The sequence below is a fragment of the Rhinoraja longicauda genome, chromosome 31 (genome assembly GCF_053455715.1).
Source record: "Rhinoraja longicauda isolate Sanriku21f chromosome 31, sRhiLon1.1, whole genome shotgun sequence".
NCBI classification, from domain to species: domain Eukaryota; kingdom Metazoa; phylum Chordata; class Chondrichthyes; order Rajiformes; family Arhynchobatidae; genus Rhinoraja; species Rhinoraja longicauda.
The window spans coordinates 15,257,051-15,278,493 of NC_135983.1; the positions used below are offsets into that span (position 1 = coordinate 15,257,051).

Here is a 21,443-nt window from a genome sequence, read left to right on the forward strand (position 1 = left end):
CCCCTGACATCAGTCTGAAGGAGGGTCACGACCCGAAATGTCACCCATCCCTTCTCTCCTGAGATGTTGCCTGACCTGCTGAGTTACTCCAGCATTTTGTGAATAAATACCTTGGATTATAACACAGCGTAGTGAAAGGGGGAAAAAAGAGTGAAAGGAGTAAAGACAATAAATGAGCTTTGACAATTTTAATCTTTAATTTTACTCTTTACATTTGAATCGTGGATTTGTTCCGTCGCGCTTGTGTTTAAGGTGCTTTTAAAAAAGGACAGCGGCCGATAATGGAATCCGCTGGATGTTTAAGGGTGAATTTATTCCGCAGATATTGAGACCATCTTGTTCTGCTGTAAGTGACTGTTCCACAAACCACACAGTAACACATTCTGTGTTACAGTTCCCCCGAACAAATACAACACTTGCCTGTTCACACACGTACGCACGGAGCACACAACACCTCCTGATCGGTCTGAAACAAACGTAGCCGACGAGTAAGTCACCAACCGGGATCGATGTCTCATTGGAATCTGCAGCGAACACACAGTAAACGCTAGGATCAACGGCAGTAATCTCGATCTTAAAACGAGACAAAAAGTCGTCCCTTCCTCATTTGCTGCCGAGAACCAGAGGTCGAATTTGGCTTCAGATTCTAATGAATTTCAAGTTCCATATTAGGTTCTGCACGGCTGGCCAGGCTTTCACATTATTTCCTCCTTAAGGCGAAGGAAAAGCAAGGACAACCACTTATGTGTCCGAAAATTAACAAGAGATACATTTATATTCCTTCCGTATGTAGAATACGTTTTAGTTTGGGTTCCTTACGTTGAGGAGTTGCCAGAAGTTTGGTTTAAAGTTTAGAATTAATTTGCAGTCAGAAGGCAAAATAAATCCTTGTTGTAACCTCGTTCCTTGCTTTAGACAAGGTTGTCCAATTGAGGATGTGAATTTTTTCCGGCGACTATCAGTCTGACATCTATTGGAGTATCCTGCATAGCAGTCAGATTTGCTTTGATCGGCATCGGAAGTGTCTCGGATAAGAACTCATCTATTATCAGACCACTTCGTTTCAGTTTGCTGCACTGCGCTATCTCCACTGGGAGTTCTTCCAAATGATTCCCTTTCAGTTCCAGTTTTGAAAGTAGGGAACATTGCTGAATCTTCCCACTGAGGAAGGTCAGCGAATTATCGTTTAGCTTCAGAGTCTTGAGCTTCCTACATTGGAATAGTTCGTCTGGTAATGTTAGCAGCTTATTGGAGCTCATATCTAAAGCTCTCAGGTTTTTGAGGTATTTAATGGATGTCGGTATGGCGGCCAAGTGGTTGGCGCTGACGTCCAAATAATTTAGTTTCTGAATAGTAAATATACTATTTGGCAACGTCTCGATCTGATTGTCTGATATATTGAAACGTCCAAGGTTGCCGATGGAAGTGAAGGAATCTGGAAGGGAAGTGATTTTGTTGTGACTGAAATTGAGGGAGGACAGTCTCGGCAGTCGGTGGAAAGATTCCAGTTCATCCACACGGGCGAGTGCGTTTCCCTGGAGGTTCAATTCCTGCAGGTTGTTGAGACTGAAGATCCCCAGGGGTATGCTGTCCAGCTCACAGTTTTGTAGGTCGAGGCGAGCCAAGTTGAACATCCCCCCTAAATTGTGGAGCATTTCCAGTTTGTTGTTGTTGTTGAAGATGGAAAGTTCGGTCAGGTGCGGCGCCACGTACAGCACGTTGAAGGGGATCTTTGTCAGGTTGCTTTTCAGCCGAAGGATCTTCAGATACCGAAGTTCTTTCAAGAAGTCTAGTTCCAGTGTTTTGCTGTCTATGGTGACGTTGCCGATCAGGGAGAGCTCCCGGAGTCTGGTCAGCTTGTTGATCCACTCGGGGACCTCCTCGTGAACGGAAAAGGTGACGGACAGCGAGTGTAACTGGTTGCCCAGGAAGAACAAGGCGGCTGGTTTAACGATGACAATGCAGTCTATAATGGAAAGGTCCTCCAGGTGAACAAGTTGGGTAACCTTGGTACTGATCTTAACGTCTTTGCACAGTTCCAGGTGTAACGCCTGTAATTCGGTCACCTCGTAGATCGCTTGTGGGATTCCCGTTAGCATGAAGAGCTGAAGTTCCAACTGTTCCTTACTGTTTCTGGTGAGCTGCTGCCTCGCCTTCTCCACCGTCCAGTAGTTGTTCAAACTCAGCAGCTTCAGCTTCTTTTCGCTGGCCTCGGACAGGAAGATGCAGAAGCGGGTGCAGTACAGGGGATCGTACTGGTCAATCATGTGGAGCAAGAAGGCGAAGTCGTTCTTAACGTCGGGGATGTCGCTAAACTGGGTCTCCCGTTTTTCGAAGGAGTATTGCTTCAGCGGCGTCCTTATGATCCAGATGAGGGTACGGAAACAAAGCCCCAAATACGCGCTGACCAGAAGCAGGTAGACCAGAATCAGTCTCCGTAACAAATAGGCGATGCTGAACGTACAAATAAACAAATCATAACCAACCACGGCCTCCACGCCGGGGCGGCAGAGAATGTCAAAGCCCACCTGCCGAATGAACAGCGTGAAGTAACACAGGACGACCAGACACTGCACGGTTTTAAAGACCAGTTGCCCCACGTAGAGTTTGTAGACTGTGTCTTCCTGTTCCACGTGCAGCCTGAACTTCCTGACCTTCTCGAACAGGGCTTTGGCTTGCTCGCCGTCCTTCTTGTCCAGCATCTGGAACTGTTTCTTGATGGCCGGGTTCTTCGTTAAGCCTCGAAGCGACTCGCTGATGCCTTGGCTGGGCGCTGTGCCTTTGCGCTTCTCCTGCATCCTGACGTTCATCTTGCTACTGTTCTCTGTGACCGCCAGAGAGAGGACGTCGGTCGTCCACGGCGACTCGAAGCACTTCTCCAAGATGAAGATCAAATGCTCGATTTTGGAACTGGTCTTGGGATACTTGAACCAGAAGTTGCTACAAATCATCAGGGAGACAGTCTGGAGAAGTATAAAGTAGTTGAAGTACTTAGGGAACCAGGGCACGGCTTGGAAGTAACATGCCTGGTTGACATAGCGGTATTGTTGATAGTCCAGGTGACTCTTGTTGCCATCAACTGCGTAGATAGCGATGTCACGTGAGATTGAATCATATTTTTGGCGAATGACTATTCTGGGATCAATGGATAAATTAAAATCCACAAACATATCTTCCCGACTGAAATTAGAGTCAATAATTGAGCGAGCTGTCGTATTAATTGTAATTGGTAAACACACAGTCCTCTCCTTGTATATCTGGGTGGTCCCCCCAAACACAGCGACCATTAACATCGTCAAGGCCAAGTAATCCATGAAAGTATCCCACCACGGTTTAAAGATCCGGAATGACGGAGGGGGTTTACTCACCGAAGAGATTTCTTCCAAGGAAAACATTTCTAAATACAAAAGAGATACCATTATTCATAGAATCGATTCTCAAACTAAAGCCCTAGTGGATTTCTTGAGCCATCACCTTGAGTACACTGGGATGCAGACCATCAGGCCCTGGGGATTTATCAGCCTTCAGTCCCATCAGTCTACCCAATACTATTTCTCGGCTAATGCAAATTTCTTTCAGTTCCTCTGTCTCCCTTGATCTCTGTCCACCAGTACATCTGGGAGATTGTTTGTGTCTTCCTTAGTGAAGACAGATCTGAAGTACCTGTTCAACTCTTCACCATTTCCTTGTTACCTATAATAAATTCACCCATTTTTGCCTTCAAGGGACCCACATTTGTCTTTACTAATCTTTTTCTCTTAACATACCTAAAGAAGCTTTTACTATCCTTCTTTATATTCTTGGCCAGCTTCGCTTCGTATCTCATCTTTTCAGCCCGTATTGCCCTTTTTGCTATCTTCTGTTGTCCTTTGAAAGTTGCCCACTCCTCTGGCTTCCCGCTACTCTTTGCTATCTTATACATCTTTTCTTTTAGTTTTATTCCATCTCTAACTTCCCTTGTCAGCCACAGTTGCATCTTACTCCCCTGAGAATCTTTCTACCTCTTTGGAATGAAATGATCCTGCATCTTCTGGATTATGCCCAGAAATTCCTGCCATTGCTGTTCCACTGTCATTCCTTTTCCATTCGGCCATGGCCAGCTCCACTCTCATGACCTCATAGTCCCCTTTGTTCAACTGCAACACTAACACTCCTGGTTTAACCTTCTCCCTCCCAAATTGCAGATTAAAACTAATCATATTATGGTCACTACCTCCAAGCGGTTCCTTTACCTTGAGTTCCCTTATTAAATCGAGTTCACTGGCAACACTAAATCCAGAATTGGCTTCTCTCTGGTAGGCTGCTCTAAGAATCCATCTCGGAGGCACTCTACAAACTCCCTTTCTTGGGGTCCAGAACCAACCTGATTTTCCCAGTCTACCTGCATATTGAAATCCCCCGTAACTACAGTGGCATTACCTTGGTTACGTGCCAATTTTAACTCCTGCTGCAACTTATACCCTATATCCAGGCTACTGTTTGGGGGTCTATAGATAACTCCCATTAGTGTCTTCTTACCTTTACAATTCCTCAACTCTATCCACAGTGACTCTACATCGTCAGTCCCAATGTCACCCCTCACAAGGGATTGAGTTCCATCCCTCACCAACAGAGCTACCCCACCTCCTCTGCCCACCTGCCTGTCCTTTCTATATGATGTATAACCCTGAATATTCAGTTCCCAGTCGTGATCCTTCTGCAGACATGTCTCTGTAATCCCCACAATGTCATACCTACCATTCTCTAACTGAGCTTCAAGCTCATCCACTTTTACTTCTTATACTTCATGCATTCATATATAGTACTTTTAATCCTTTGCTCATCTCAGCTTCCACATCGATTCCTATTACACTTGGCCATTCTCTCCTATTGCCTCATATACTCTCTTTCCCTTTAACTCCATCCATGTCTGTACCCAATTGAAACATCCCAACATCCCAACACCCCCCACCCCCCACCATTTAATGTAAAAACACCAGTGTAGCACTGGCTGGTCAAAGTCTTACTGCAAGTATAAAAGCTCGTGGTGCGACTACGCTTGGGGTGCATTTTGGCTTCCTTAAAGTGCAGTGGAAGGATGACGGACTGATTGGTGGAGTGATGATCTTGTCCAATGAGGATACATTGAATGACCAGACCTGCAATCCCTAGCGTTCAGAAGAATGAGAGGTGAACGAATTGAAATGAGAATTCTTGAAGATGTTAGCAGGGATAGATGGTGGGGAAAAGCTTCCCCTGGCTGGGAATCCAGAACCACAGCTGGCAGTCTTCAAATAAATTGTTGGAGAGTCAGGAATGAATTGAAGAGAAATTCATTGTTGTGTACAAAGGGATTCACTGGGATCCGCAATCCTTGTGTTCAAGATAGAGATCGGTTGATCATAAAGGTGTGTCTGGTGCTGGACGGTGGAACTGATATTAAATGGGTATTGATATTAGTTTATTATTGTCATGTGTACAGAGAATACAGTGAAAAATGTGCTATCCAGTCAAGTCAGATGATACACGAGTACAATCGAACAATGACCAAACACAAAGATTTAAACACACCAGAGTATCATGCTACATCATTATAGCATTACAATTACAGAGAAAGTGGAAGGGCCAGTTGGTCTGAAGGGGAGCATGCTTTACTCTTGCTTCCTTATCTTATGATGATAATCTTGTCTAGGTAATTAGGCTCATAAATTGACGAGCAAACAGCAGGCCATAGAAATGTGGGGAGAATAAAATGGTTCAGGGCGATATTAGTGTGCAGATGGATGCCTGTGGTCAATGCCATTGTGGCGGACTGAAGGGCCTAGTTCTGTTCTATATTTCTCTATAACTAAGACATCACAAAAAGTAAATTAAAAAACATATAATTGTATTTTGAGGATAATTTACCTTCTGGTGTTTATTTTTGCTCTTACTTTTCCGTTCGTTTCTGTAGATTGCCTCTTGTAGTTCTGTAGGTGACTGGAGTCTTTATTTGTAAGAAAGTTTTCATCTGTGAATGTCAACCAACTTTGGCTTCAGCAGCATTCCATTCAAACTAATTCCTATCTTTCCAAACAAACTGGGCTCCAATTGATCCTGTCAGGAAAAATAAAGGCTGGAAGCCGATTTATGTCAGAGGTTCATTTTAACTACTGTAAGAAACTTCTTGGTTTACATTTATTGTACACCTTGGCATTCTCCTGTTCTTGCTTGGATATCTACATGCTGTGCATAGTGACAAAACTAGCTGTGGATATTCATTCCAGTATAGAGCTAGACGGAATTTAGAGTTTAGAGAATTCACCATAGATTCTAATAATCTGTTGTGTTTAGAATGTCTTTTGTGATGTGAACTATAACTCTGAATGTTTTAGTGCGAGTTCTGAATTTGATAATGAACCCATCTCATGGCAACTTTTTTCTTATTCCTGGCAAGCCAGCACTGGTATTATAATTAATATAGTTGGCAGAATGATCTCGTTTCCTGACTCTCATAGGAGATAGACCTTGTATTGTCTCAGATTATATTTGAACTCAGCTCCTCAAAGTCACTGATCAAGGCCTTCAGATTATTAAAATAGTAAATTAACCATTAGAAAATCACTGTTGCCTTTTGATGCCTTTGACACTTGTTTTGAAGTATTGAATCCATTTTGAGAATCCCATATCCTCAGGTATCCTTGTGGGGTCAAGGAAAGAGCATTCACCTCGCGGCCCTGTTTCCACCAAACTTTCCACCACTACGCACAAGAAACCATTGTATGCAGATGCCGAGAAGTGTGTTCAGCTCTGGCTGAATAATTTCTAATCTTGTGATGTGGACTCGATAAGAAGGTATCCTTGTGACTTTGCAGATAATATTCTTATAGCTGTTCCACTAATACAATTTAAAGAAATTCAGCAAAAAATGTATTGGTTGGTTAATTCTTTTAATAATCGTGTTTCTAATGGGACAAGGCCCAATGGTAGTGACTGACACTAACTGACTATCATTGAAACTGTGTGGGCCCTTAGTCTGGGAGATAGAAAATGTGTCACAATCGCAAATTATGCAAAGTAGATGTTAACAGACTTGGAAATATATAGTCCTGGGAAGAATAAACCTTTATTTATGAATACTGAAATATAACAATATAGGTTTTGATGGAGGAGCATTGACCTGAAACGCTAACCCGTTTCTCTCTCTTCGTGAACTTCCTGACTGCTGCATATATGTAGAGCTGTCCACTTTTATTTAACACTTCCAGTACCTGCGGTATTTTTATTTATTTAAGACTATTACATCTACAGAATTTCAAATTGCGTCTTTAAAAATTATCAATAAAATAACACTAAAATAAAAATGTGAAAATCAACATCAACACTTTTTAGGTATCATTTTTTTATTACAAAAATGTAACTTGCAGTTAACAGTTCAAATTATATACATGCTGGTGGTTTAATGCTGCACATTTAAGATTAAGTAAAATGATGAATCTTAAATAAGCATTAAAAAAATCAGAATACTCTTAACTGGATCAGGGACCAAAAATTCACCTAAATACACAGATTTAACACCAAAGATCAGTTGCTAGTTGAACAGGTGTTAGCCCATTAAGTTCCAGTGACTATGGCGACCAGTCTGTGTGACAGAAAGTTAATGTGACGGAAAGGATTTTTTATACCTTCTTAATCTTTTTGTTCGACAATCATCTTCACAAGGTCAGGAAATGAGGCAACAGTATTCCTACATAATTGTGCACTCTACACATTGTCTGGTGAAGAGTTAAAACTGGAACTATCCTGATTAACAAGGTTCTTCTGGTGAATAGTGACTTGATGACTACACCTAATTTTACATCATAAAATAAATCAGTATTGTTAATGGCCTATGATTTACCAAAATAAGCCCTTGATGCCTGCAGTAATAATTCTTCAACTTGTACAGTTTAATCCATTTTCTAAACTCTTCCCATATCCAATTTATTTTTCTAATAACTCTTAAAGAAACGAAACTACTCCTTCACCATTGCCAAACTGGAAACACATTTTCACAATGCAACCTTTTGGAACACTAACAGATAAATAATTTGCTTATTTGAATGGAGTGGAAAAAAAAGTAATCTGCTGCATTAAGTTTCTAGAACTGCTTCATGGAGTCAGGGAATGAAAGCTTAGACAAAGTCATTTTGAAAATTGCCACACTACATTTAATATTGCCATTGAATGTTTGAGGAAATAATTCATTTTAAAGTGTAGTGTGTGAACTGGGAAGAAGGGAGAAGGTTTCAAAAACAGAGTGTAGCTGTAAAGGATATTGTGGATGAGAATGAGGAGTTTGATTTCAAAAGGCTAGCAAGCCTTGAAAGTGTGGGGAGGGACTGGGTATCAGAGTTCTGTCTGATTTCAGAGTTTATGCTGACTGGATTCCAGAGACAATTATACAAACCATTATTCACATTGATTAGAATGGTTCTTATATGACAGAGCACTGAGTTAGGAGTCAATTATATTCATACACAAGTCATCAATCTACATAAAATCAGGTCTGATAAGATCAGTCTGAAGAAGGGTCTCGACCCGAAACGTCACCCGTTCCTTCTCCTCTGAGATGCTGCCTGATCTGCTGAGTTACTCCAGCATTTTGTGAAATAAATACCTTCGATTTGTACCAGCATCTGCAGTTATTTTCTTACACTACATAAAATCAGGGATAGGTTTGACAATTTCCCATTATTCTTTGTAATGTGTATTCATCATTAGTAAGACCACATTTCAAAAAGTTATTTTTGAAATGACAGTGGCATCATTTTGTTTTCACAATTTAGTTACAGCTATTTGTAACATGCCAATTTTGCCGTATAATCAATAGCAAAATTTGAAATATTATAACAGGTCAAATTAAGTGCCCCATCAAGAAATACTTCATGGTACAAATTAAATCCAAGAAAAAGGACCGAGCAAGCAGTTGAGCCATGGACTCGTGCATCACAGAAACAGGCCCTTCGCCCCAGCTGGTTCACACCGATCAAAATACCCCAAGTAAGCCAATCCTATTTGCCCAAATTTGGTCCATATCCCACTGAACCTTTCCTATCCATGTACCTGTCTATATGTTTGTTAAATGTTGTTATAGTACGATACTATAAATGTTGTTATAGTACGACAGAGACTGTCACTCCCGCATTGGTCTCTTCAGCCACAAGCGACGCTGTGGTGTGGAGGTGTGGAGCCGAGGAGTGGAGCAAGCAGCCAACTAGGATGCATCACCCATGGTCAGCCATGACCGAGGGGGCCTAAGAAGTACGATATGATAGAAGGGGCCGAGGGGGCCTAAGAAGTACGATACGATAGAACATTATTTATCCCAGGAGGGAAATTGTACCTGCCTCAACTACTTCCTCTGGCAGCTTGTTCTATATATACCAACACCCTCTATATGGAAAAGTTGCACATCAAGTTAAATCTTTTCCCTCTCACCTTAAACCTATACCCTTTAGTGCTTCTTTTATATACCTCTACAAGATCACCCGCAGCCTCCTGCATTCCAAGAATAAAGTCCTAGCTAGCTTGAGCAATCTCTCTGTAGCTTTGACCCTCAAGACCTGGCAACAACCTTGTAAATCTTGTCTACACTCTATCTAACTTAATGGTATCGTTAAGGGGCCGAAATAAAATGCAGGAGTTAAACAGCTGTTTTGGCAAATTGGAAATTACATCTGGAAAATGAAATAAATTAACATTCTAGACCAAGACCTTTCAATGTGGAACTACACGAGAAGGCAAGTTGCAAAATGTAAATACATCTTTGTACAAAAAAAAGCACCAGTTTTAAGACAAATAATATTTATGATCACTTTTAAGACAAATAATATTTTGATGATCATTTCCCCCAAGATTCTACCACTTACCTGCATATTGTAGGGAATTTATAGTAGTCAATTAATGAACCAATCTACACATCTTTGGTGATGTAGAAGGAGACCCTAGCACCCAGAGGAAACCCACATGATTACAAAAAGTATGTGCAAACCCTACACACACAGTGGAGATTAGATTGACCAATGTAGTTGGAGCTATGAGGCAGTAGTTCTACAAGCTGTGGCATTGTGCTGCCCCAACATTGAAAATGATTTGAAAATCTGTTTAACAGACACAAAAGACTGAATTAAATATTTTCATCTTGCTGATTCATGGTCCTTTTACTTGACATTTTTGCTCTCTAGCTTCATGCATTGGTGTCATTTTCTCTCTGATCTTTCTTGGGCTCAGCTGAAAATGAGTATCTTGCATTTCTATAATGCTTCTCAGAGAATGTTTCAAATGCAAAATATAAATTTATTTACCACAAAACTGGATGTTATCTGGACATTTAACTATTGAGTGATATTGTAACATTAAATGTAATGATTTCCAGGTTTCAATTGCCAGATTTTCACAATATGGTTTGTAAGACAAGCCCCTTTCCCTCTACTCTTTGATTCTGTAATTACTCCAATTAGATTCCACGGTTTTTCAAAATAAATAGTGGAATTCAAATTAAACCAATCATCCAGATTCATAATTGTGAGATGCTTCTTGGTTACAAGGATAAATTGGCTCTGTGCACTATTGGGCATTCAGGAACGCTCTCAATTCAATTTTGGGCCAATGCTAAGATAGTAGACCTTGGTCAATGTAGCTACATCAGAATCAAAGTAAAGGATGCAAAAAATGAGAATAAGGAATGATTTGTGTGTGGATGTATGAACTTCCTATTACATTGTCCGCAGAGTGTGAGGTGATGCGCTTTGGGCAGCTAAGTGCAAAGAGAGAGTATACAGTCGATGACAAGACCCGTAACAGAATTGATATGCAAAGGGATCTTGGAGTCCAATTTCATAGCTCATAAAGGTGGCAGCACAAGTAGATAGGATGGTAAAGAAGGCATATACTATGCTTGCCTACACTGGTCGGAGCATTGAATATAAGAGTCAGGAAGTCTTGATGTAGGTCGTTAGGACTTTGGTTAGGTTACATTTGCAGTAATCTGCAATTCTGGTCGCCCAATTACAGGAAAGAGTGGAGGCTTTGGCGAGGGTGCAAAAGAGATTTACCAGAATGTTGCCTCGATTAGAGGCTTTCAGCTGCAGGGAGAGGTTAGATAGACTTGCATTGTTTTCTCTGGAATCTCAGAGGTTGAGGAGAGACTTGATAGTAGTATGTAAAATTATGAGACATTGATAGGATAGACAGCCAGAACCTTCTTGCTTGGTAGAAATGTCCAACACCAAAGGGCACTGCTATAAGGTGAGAGGGAAAGTTTAATGGAGATGAGCATGGCAGGTTTTATTTTTAAACAGTGGTAGGGGCCAATGCGGGGAACGCATTGCTGGGTGTGGAGGAGGCAAATATGATAATGGCGTTTAAGAGGCCTTTACATAGGCACATGGAAGTGCAGGGAATAGAGGGATGTGGATCGTACAGGCAGATTAGGTTAATTTAACGAGGCATCATATACTGCAAACATTCTAGGAAGCAAAGCAGATTTTAGGAAGCAAAGCAGAACAAGCACCAAAGTCAGTTTGCATATAAAATGACAATCATGGTACTAAAAATTCAGTGAAAATCTTGCTTACCGATAAAGATTTCATGGAATTTTACAACATTAAATGCAGAAACTTGGGTCTCCATGTCGTTGATATGTAGGATTTGTGTGTTCTGAATTTCCATGTGTAATTCTGACCGATTCATGTTATTTAGCAGCAATAGATAAATGGCCAAGCTGAACAAAAGGTAGGTGACTGGAGCAGAAATGTATCTCTGCAATTAATCATTTTACTTTGCAAATATAAACACATTTTTAAAAAGGTGTAAAATCTCTGCATAATTTCTTGTGATATGACTTGTGAACTCATTCTGGACGAATTGTCCTTGTTAACGTAGGGGACACTGTTCCTTTCAATATCCCTTCAAATTCATTTTACACAGGATGGTTGATTTGCACACAAGGGCCCATATGTCACAGTTAGAATTATTTCCTGTAAAAATCAGTATAGTGCCCTTTTGTTTTCATATCAACAGCAGAGGTGATATCACTCCCGACATCTGAATATTTGATAATTTTTACATGGCAGGAATTGAAATTATCATTGCAGAATCACGCCAAGAATTGAATTAACATTGCAAAAACATAAGAGGCAGAAGGCGAAAGAGGAAAAGCAATATTAAGTGTAAGTAATCACATTAGTTTCCATAAAAGCATCGTGGTGCAAATAAAAACACGCTGATTTCAACACTTTAGAATATGAATAATTTTGCAATTTATTCCTAACATTTCAATTTATTTCGATAAAAATGCCAGATTTTACTATTCTGACAAGAGGTAAATGTAAAAAGATGGGCTTATTATGAAGATCTCAACCTCCTGCTGAGATGTTGACCATTGGGAACATTGCAACTTTAAAATAGCTGTTAAGACACTAACATTTTGGGTTACATGTTAAGAGAGAAGCAAAATTAAACGTAGTTTTAAACAAAGACTGTGAATAAAGCCCATTTGTCGGCATTGGATAATACTTTCTACGGCCTTGATTAAATGTAGAAGCAAACCAACAATTACAGTCACTTTAACATTTAATAGGTCAAACAGTCAAAATAACGAACCTGAGAAAAGTGTTGCTACAAGATCGAGGCATATTCACCCCTGAGGGCACAGAAATGAAGTCTTAGTATCAGTTACAATTTTAAAAAATTATGCAGCATCCAAGCTGTGTGTGAAGCAAGCCTGTTCCATTAAATAACTATTTTATCCCTATTGAGTAAATGATCATTGCAACGTGAACAGTAATTTGAGCATTCACAAAATTAGAAGTTTACCACATACATTTTCCTGGGTAAACACATAACAGAGATAACAATGGCCTTGATGAAAACCCCTTTCCCCCCCCGTGATGGCGGCCAGAACACTTCATATCCCTGGAACTTACTTTCACTTTCTAGCTACCTTATTTCAGGTAAGGCTTATTGCTTTACATACCACTTGCTCCTTCTCCAACCATGCACAGCAGAACATGACCACTACGGCAGTTTTCTAATCCATGCCTCCCTGTCATATTGCCAAATGCCCTGTCACACTGTCACATTGGTTAAGTATACTGTGGGTCTACGGCCACAAAGAAATCTCCAAAGGGTTCATACAGTGTAGCCTCTTATTTTATCAGTCTGGATGAGACTTGGAATTGGATATTTGTTCGCAAGACCATAAAGCTTCTTTTCAAATCCACCCCAACACCCATGATCACCCCTTCCCTTCCCTGAAATATATACGACACTTGAACTTCTGTGCATTGTCAATGGTTGAAATGCTAACCAGCACAATGAACTGGCAAGCAAAAGGATAAAGTACATGGGTAAATGTCTGTAGAATACTGAAAACAATTGGAATTTAGAAGTGTTTATTAGAACTCCACCCTAACGGATAAACTATCTTTCCCTCAGAGACAGCTGCCCATGTACATATTTTTGTTCCCCACATACATTTGTTGTCACTGCTTGCTTATTAGGACCACTTCCACCATCTTCTCTCTACCAAATGTTGAAGATTTAATATAGCTCAAATGATCTTTCTCTCTCATTTTTCTGTTTATGGTGGGATGATGGAAGAGTAAGTTGGTGTAATGGGAAGAGAGAGAGAAAAGAGGAGGAAACACTGGTAGAAGCACGTGGGAACTAAACAAATACATGGCAGCGTGTTTTGGACACTTAGAGCACAGAAATTGGTTGAACGGGTCAGTGGTAAAGAAGATCGAGTTTTAGCCTTGAGTTAACTGGGAAGAAATGAGGCGTTTGGAAGAACACCCTCAAGCAACAGATCAACATGCCAGTTCATTACCTTCAGCACTAAATCTGAAAAGGTAATTCACAGGAAGGAGTACAGACAACAAGGGGGCAGTACATAGTGGGGAGGCGAATATTTTTAAACAGAAAAATATTTAATGATTAATCTTTGAGGTGAATTTCTCCCTTTTCATTCCCTGGCCTCTCCATATGGAATTTGGCAAGACTTGTAACTCCCACATGACAAACCAATCAAACCCAAAATGTTGATGAGGTCCAACTGAAAGCAGTGATTTTTATCAAAATGACATCCCTGGAACTTAACTTTCACTTTTCTAGCTACCTTATTTCAGGTATGGCTTATTACTTACATACCACATGCTCCTTCTCCAACCATGCACAGCAGAACATGACCACTATGGCAGTTTTCCAATCCATGCCTTCCTGTCACATTGCCAAATGGGAACGAGCTAGAAGTGGTTAAGTGTACTGTGGATCTATGGCCACACAGAAATCTCCAAAGAGTTCATACAGTGTAGCCTCTTATTTCACCTGGTGACCTGGAATTGGATACAAGTGTTCACAAGACCAGAAAGCTTATTTTCAAATCTACCCCCAACATCCATGACAACCCCCTTCCCAGAAATATATAGACACCTGAAATTCTGTGCATTATCAATGGTTGAAATGCTAACCAGCACAATGGACTGGCAAGCAAAAGGATAAAGCACAAGTGTAAACAGAATGCAAAGAGTAATGATAAATGGGTATTTTTTTCCAGTGGAAGACTGTTACCACTTGGCCCTTGATTTTTTACCAATAATTAATATTTAACAGCAGGGAGAATGATGAAGTAGTTTGCAGATGATACAAAAATAGGTCTATGGTTGTCAATACATTGGAAAGTTTTAAAGTTGGTCTGTCAGTGGTACAGAAAAATTACCACGTAGAATTTTCTCTGGAGAAGTTGGAGATAAAGTATTGGAGAGATGCAACAGACAAGGGAACACACAATCAATGGGAAGATATTGGGAAGTGTAGAGGAACAAATCCCAAAGAGATGGTAGTCACGTGGCTGACTGAATGTTTTCCCTTTTTAACTGAGAACACAGGAGTCCAAGGTTATACTAAAACCTTATGTGACACTAGTTAAACTACGGTTTGTGCAATGTGTACAGTTCTGGTTACCTCATTGCAGGAAGGATGTGTTGTCATGGAGGGAGTGCAGAGGAGGATTGTGAAGATGCTGCCAGGACTGGCAATTTGGAGCTATGAGGAATAACTGTTTGATTCAGGTTATTTTCTTAACGGAAACATTTGTGGGGGAGACTCAATTGAGGTATATCAAACATGGAGGACAAAGGGTTTTATTTTCACTAGATTAAAAGTTGAGGCAGAAACCCTAATCTCATTTGAAAAGTACTTGGACGTGTCTTTAAAGAGATGTGGCTGAGTGCTGGAAGATGACATTAAGCTCGGCAGCCTTTTTGACTGGCAAAATGTTCTCCGGTGACATTGTTTTTCTGAAACTCGAGGTACCGGCTTGCAAAGTTCTGGACATTATAAGCAAATATCAATTTTAAATTACCTGGATACTAATAACTGGTTATTTAACTAAGGTTCACTAATTTCCAACTTGGCTGTGTACAATTAACAGGAGCAAGATTCCCAACCCTCAACATTCACTCAGTATCCATTGATACGGTAACTTCCACCCTCAAAAATATACCTAGAGAAACATTTTTCACATTATCTTTAATACTACAATCTGAATTATCATTTAAGTTTTATCTGTCATGGAAAATACTCAGATTAGGATCTTTTACTTTAAATGAAAGATTCAAGTTGTACAACTTTAACAAAATGAAACGTTAGCCTTTTACCACTTCAATAAAAATTATACAAACGGTATCCAAAACTCACTCCTATGTCTTCTCAGACTAGTTCCTAGATCTGAGAAAACAGCCCATGTGCACATTCCCCTTGCTTTCTAATTGTTTGGACAATATGAATTTGAAGTATAGTGTAATGATTCTCTCAGATTGAAAGAAATTGGCAGAAAGGACATGAAAATCTGGTTCGGCTCAATCAGCTTGACATGAACAAAACTTTTAAGTAAGTTTAAGATGATTGAGGGACTTATTTTAAAATATCCCCTGTTGTTTCATGCAGAGGTTGTACTGCCCACTCAGGCATATACAATGCCGGCCCCTAACATAGTACTAGTTAAATAAATAACAAGACATTGGCAATATCAGTCTGTTGACATGTCATGGCTATAAATGTATTAGCTTTTTTTGTGATTCACTAAAGCAGAAATATTAATAGTTAATCCAGCTATTGAAATGATTCTTTTAATTACTGGCAGCATTCCATTCCATCTATGCCTCTGTTCCTTGTGGGCAGCAGCAGTTCCACCAACCGTAATCAGACTCATTCCATTATAGAAACAGATCACAGACCTGCTCATCTTACAGTGCAGCAGGCTGCAAAATCTGCTGAAGACTTGGCAAGGTAGAGTATTTCCCTTTTCCCCTCTGCGATACAAATAAAATTCAGGCTTGTTCCTTGTCTGCTCGCCACAGCTGCTCTTTAACTTCGGATGGAAGAGTATTGAAAAGGTCATCCTCCACAACCAGGGTACTTCTTTTGAGTAGCCTGCACTCCCCCAGCTCCACGGGGAGACATTCTAGTCGGTTTCCACGAAGCTCCAGTTGCGTCAAGCTCGTTAGCTCTCCAACCCGCGACTGCAATGATAGCAAGCAGTTATTCCCCAGGTTTAGGGTCCGCAGCTTGCGACACTGGAAGAGTTCAGGCGGCAGGTTTTCAATCTATGAGAAGGGGGGAAGGAAAACGCAAAGGGAACAAAAATTACTGATTAACTGATGCACTTATTGGACCTAAGTAGTATTTAAGAAGCACTTTAAAAATAGAGCTTTACATTCAGAGAATATCGAAGAGTTAGAATCATAGACCACAGAAATCAGCCCTCTGGCCCAACGTCTATTCCGACTAAGATGTCCCCAGATTTACGCTAGTTCCATTTGCCTGCGTTTGCCTCATATCCATTAAACTTTTCCTATCCATGTAACTGTCCAAGTATCTTTAAATGTAGTTATTGTATCTTTTTCAACTACTTCCTCTGGCAGCTCATCCCATATATCCACCATCCTCTGTGTGAAAAAAGTTGCCCCTCAGGTTCCTCAAGTCGTGGCAGCATCCTCTTAAATCTTCTCTGTATACTTTTCAGCTAAATGGCATTTTTCTTAGGGCAGGGTGACCAAAACCTAACACACTGCACTAAGTGCAGCCTCACAAACATCTTGTACAACTGTAATATAACGTCCAAACTTTGATACTCAATTCTCTAACTAATGGAGGCCAGCGTGCCAAAAGCTTTCCACACCATCCTGTCTGTGAATACCACATTCAGGGAACTACATACTTGTATTCCTAGATCCCTCTGTTCTACAATACCAATAATAGACAGAAGCTGGCAAAGGATGCAAGTGGAAAGAGTGCAAAATGGAATATATATATATATATATATATATACTCACCCTGTTTGCAGTGACCGCAAAATATTGCAGATTCTGAAGAAATCCAATGTCCTGTGGAATGAAGGTTAGGTTGTTATGGCTCAAATCTAAAAACCGCAATTTGCGGCAGTAGAAGAGCTGTGTGGGAATCTTTTCAATTTTGTTTCGATTCAAGTAGAGCCTTTCCATGTTGGTCAGAGTGCCAATTTGAATAGGGATGTAGGCAATGTGGTTATACCACAGCTTAAGGCATACCAGTCTCCGCAGGTGTTGGAAACTGATTATTTCCTCAATTGTCTTCAGGTTGTTATCTTTGAGATCAATCTCCTGCAAGTTATGGAGACTGAAGATCGAGTGTGGGATTCGTTCCAAATCACAACGAATCAACTCCAATTCTGTCAGATTCACCATCTTCTTTAGACTATTGAGGACCATAAGTTTGGTACCCTCATTGTTGATGGACAGTTTCTGGAGATGAACACCAACATCGGTGACAACCTGTGGCAACTTAGTCAAGTTACTCTTCAACCTCAAAACCTTGAGACATTTGAGATCCCGCAGGCCATCAATCACAATGTAGCGGTTGTTTTCAGCGCTCAGATTCCCAGTTAGATGAAGCTCTTCAAGGTTCTTCAAGCTGTATATCCACAAGGGGATCTCTTTGATATCTGTAAATTTGATATGCAGCGACTTCAGGTGCTCGCGCAAGAAGGCAAGGGCTGGCGCCTCGATCTTTGCTGGTGTGTGGTACAACCAGAGCTCCTTAAGGTTCGTGAGCTGGGCAATAATTGGGGGAATGGTGACATCCAGGATCATCTCTAGTTTCAGCACTTCCAGCTCTGTCAGGTCAAAGATAGTGTCTGGAATTCCACTCAGCATGAAGAGGTGGAGTTCTGGTTTGTCCTGAGAGTTTTTCATGATCCTCTGCCGGAGTTTCTCCAGTGTCCACTCATTATTCAGATTGAGCTGCCGCAATTTATTCTCACTAACCTCGGACAAAAAGACAGCAAAACGTTTCGAGTACAAGGGGTCGTACTGATCAATCAGGTGCAGCATGAAAGCAAAATCATTCTTGACATCAGGAATGTCACTGTAGCTGCTCTCCTCCCTGATGGATTCGAACGAATACTTCTTCAGCGAACGCCGGAGCATCCACCAAAGTGTGTACATGCAAATTAGTCCATAAACAATTACTAAACTAATGTAAAATGACGCCAGAATTTTGAACAGGGTGGCTAATGGATGAGCACACTGATACACACGGTACCCTGTGAGATTCTGAATGTCCACAATGCAAGACACATCAAATTTTATATCGTCAACATAATAAAGTGAGTAACTAATAATAATCGCAAATTTGATAACTTTGATAATAGTCTGTCTCATGTAAAGTTGGTAAACTATATCCCCTTCCTCTACATGGGTGCGGAACTTCTTTACTTTTTCAAAAAGGGCCTTTGCTTGCTCTCCCTCCTTCTTATCCAGCACACCCGTTTCTGAGCGGTCCACTATCCCCTGCTCGATGCGAGACTTTGTTCTCTGCAACATGGGTACACTGGCCTCCACATCCTCGCTTGCCGAGGATGATTTCTTTGTCATGGAGCCATTCATTTTAACAAATGACTGCTTAGGGTCACTCTCCTCGACCACAGTTTCAGAAAGTGCCCGTGTTGTCCACGGTGAGTCAAAGCATTTAAGGAGGATGGATACAAAATGTTCCAGCTTTGAGCTGGTCCGAGGATATTTGAACCAAAAATTACTGCACACCAAGAACACTAATGTGTGCAGGAGTACAAGGTATGGAAAGTACTTTGCAAACCAGTGAAGGTTATTTTCATAGCACACGGCATCCACATAATTGTACTGATGGCGGTCCAAGTCATATTGGATACCTGTGGGCTCATCGGAAAATGGGGGAAGAACTGAAGATGGAGGCAGAGAGGTGTTCAGGTATTCTGCAGTTGGCAATGCTATGTGGGGTGGCTGAACAGGTTCCATGCAAGTATCGTTCGAAACCCACTTGCAGGGTAAACAGATCATTTTGTCCTGTGTGACCTGTAACGTTCCCCCAAACACTGCTATCATAAGCATCACGATGGAAATGTAGTCCGTGAACACGTCCCACCATGGCTTCAAGATGCGGTAAGCAGGCTGGGTGTCAGCAAAATATCGCAGCTCCGTTACCGGAATCATCACGCTCCTGGAAGTTAACAGAAATAAATTTCAGGAGGCAACTCATGCGCATAGGTTAACGTTCTGATCACTAACTGGAAAAGTAACTATGGATATTGTGCAGTTTTACACTACTTATCAAGATCATATCTTTCAAACAAAGAGGCAAGAAACTGCAGATGGTGGAATCTTGAGCAAAACAAAGTACTGGAGGTACTCAGCGGATCAGGGAGCATTGGTGGAGGGAACGGACAGATAACATTTTGGTACGTGACCCTCATCAGTCTAAAAAAAGGTTGTCTGTCTATTCCCTCCAAAAATACTGCCTGACCTGCTGAATTCCTCTGGTGCTTTGTATTTTGCCTTTCAAATTTGGATTATTTCCATATTTTTGTTTGACACAGTTGCCCATCTGACTTATGTCATAAGTAACAGGAGCAGAATTAGGCTATTCGGCCCATCAGGTCTACTCCACCATTCAATCATGGCTGATCTATCTCTCCCTCCTAACCCCATTCCCCTGCCTTCTCCCCACAATCCCCGACACCCGTATTAATCAAGAATCTATCTATCTCTGCTTTAAAAATATCCATTGACTTGGCCTCCACAGCCTTCTGTGGCAATAATTCTACAGATTCACCACCCTCTGCCTAAAGAAATTCCTCCTCATCTCCTTCCTAAAGGAACGACCTTTAATTCTGAGGCTATGACCTCGAGTCCTAGACTTTCCGATTAGCAGAAACATCCTCTCCACATTCACTCTACCCAAGCCTTTCACTATTCGGTACATTTCAATGAGCTCCCCCCCATTCTTCTAAACTCCGAGTACAGGCCCAGTACCGTCAAACGAACATCATAAGGTAACCCACTCATTCCTGGGATCATTCTTGTAAACCTCCTCTGAACCCTCTCCAGGGCCAGCACATTCCTCCTCAGATATGGTGCCCAAAATTGCTCACAATACTCCAGATGAGGCTTGACCAGCGCCTTAGAGCCTCAACATTGCATCCCTGTTTTTGTATTCTGGCCCTCTTAAAAAAAAAATGCCAGTATTGCGTTTGCCTTCTTTTCTACCGATTCGACTTTGTGTTCAGTTCTGGGGACCATGTTATAGGGAAGATATTATTAAGCTTGAAAGGGTTCAGAAAAGATTTACAAGGATGTTGTCAGGACTAGAGGGTGTGAGCTATAGGGAGAGGTTGAGTAGGCTGGATCACTACTCCATGGAGCGCAGGAGGATGAGGGGAGATCTTATAGAGGTATTCAAAATCATGAGGAATAGATCGGGCAGATGCACAGAGACTTTTGCTCAGAGCAGGGGAATCAAGGACCAGAGGATATAGGTTTAAGGTGAAGGGGAAAAGATTTAATAGGAATCCGAGGGGTAACTTTTTCATACAAAGGGTGGTGGGTGTATGGAACAAGCTGCCAGAGGTAGTTGAGGCTGGGACTATCCCATCCTTTAGACAGGTACATGGATAGGACAGGTTAGGAGGGATATGGACCAAGCGCAAACAAGTGAGACTAGTGCAGCTGGGACATTGTTGGCCGGTGTGGGCGAGTTGGGCCCAAGGGCCTGATTCCACACAGTATCACTCCATGAATCTATGATTGTAGATCAAATTTTTTGGAATCTGCAACAGCACTCCCAAGTCCCTTTGCACCTCCAATTTCTGGATTCTCTCCCCATTTAGAAAATAGTCTACGCCTTTATTCCTACAACCAAAATGCATGACTCCACACTTTGCTACACCATATTCCATCTGCCACTTCTCTGCCCACTCTCCCAACCTGTCCAAGTCCTTCGACAGAGTCCCTGCTTTCTGTGCACTATCTGCCCTTCCACTTATTTTCGTATTATCCATAAACTTGGCCACAAAGCCTTCCCCTCATCCAAAACATAAATATACAGCATGAAGAGAAGCAGCCCCACCACCAACCCCTGCGGAACTCCAC

At 41.2% G+C, this 21,443-nt stretch overlaps 2 protein-coding genes across 3 annotated transcripts in view; both read right to left on the reverse strand.

The window, feature by feature from the left end:
• Positions 1-487: 487 nt before the first annotated feature.
• On the reverse strand, positions 488-3,395 carry LOC144608372 (volume-regulated anion channel subunit LRRC8D-like). The gene has a single exon (XM_078426062.1). It carries the CDS (start codon positions 3,393-3,395, stop codon positions 912-914), a length of 2,484 nt encoding a protein of 827 aa, XP_078282188.1. The 3' UTR covers positions 488-911.
• Positions 3,396-12,236: 8,841 nt separating this feature from the next.
• Positions 12,237-21,443, reverse strand: part of LOC144608373 (volume-regulated anion channel subunit LRRC8A) — a 35,099-nt gene continuing 25,892 nt past the window's right edge. For both annotated transcript variants that reach the window (XM_078426064.1, XM_078426065.1), the window contains 2 exons: positions 17,337-19,515; positions 12,237-16,607 (listed from right to left, as the gene is read on the reverse strand). In XM_078426064.1, coding sequence (XP_078282190.1) covers positions 16,332-16,607; positions 17,337-19,508 — 2,448 coding nt within the window. In that variant the 5' untranslated portion in view covers positions 19,509-19,515 and the 3' untranslated portion in view covers positions 12,237-16,331. The remainder of the gene's footprint in view (positions 16,608-17,336; positions 19,516-21,443) is intronic.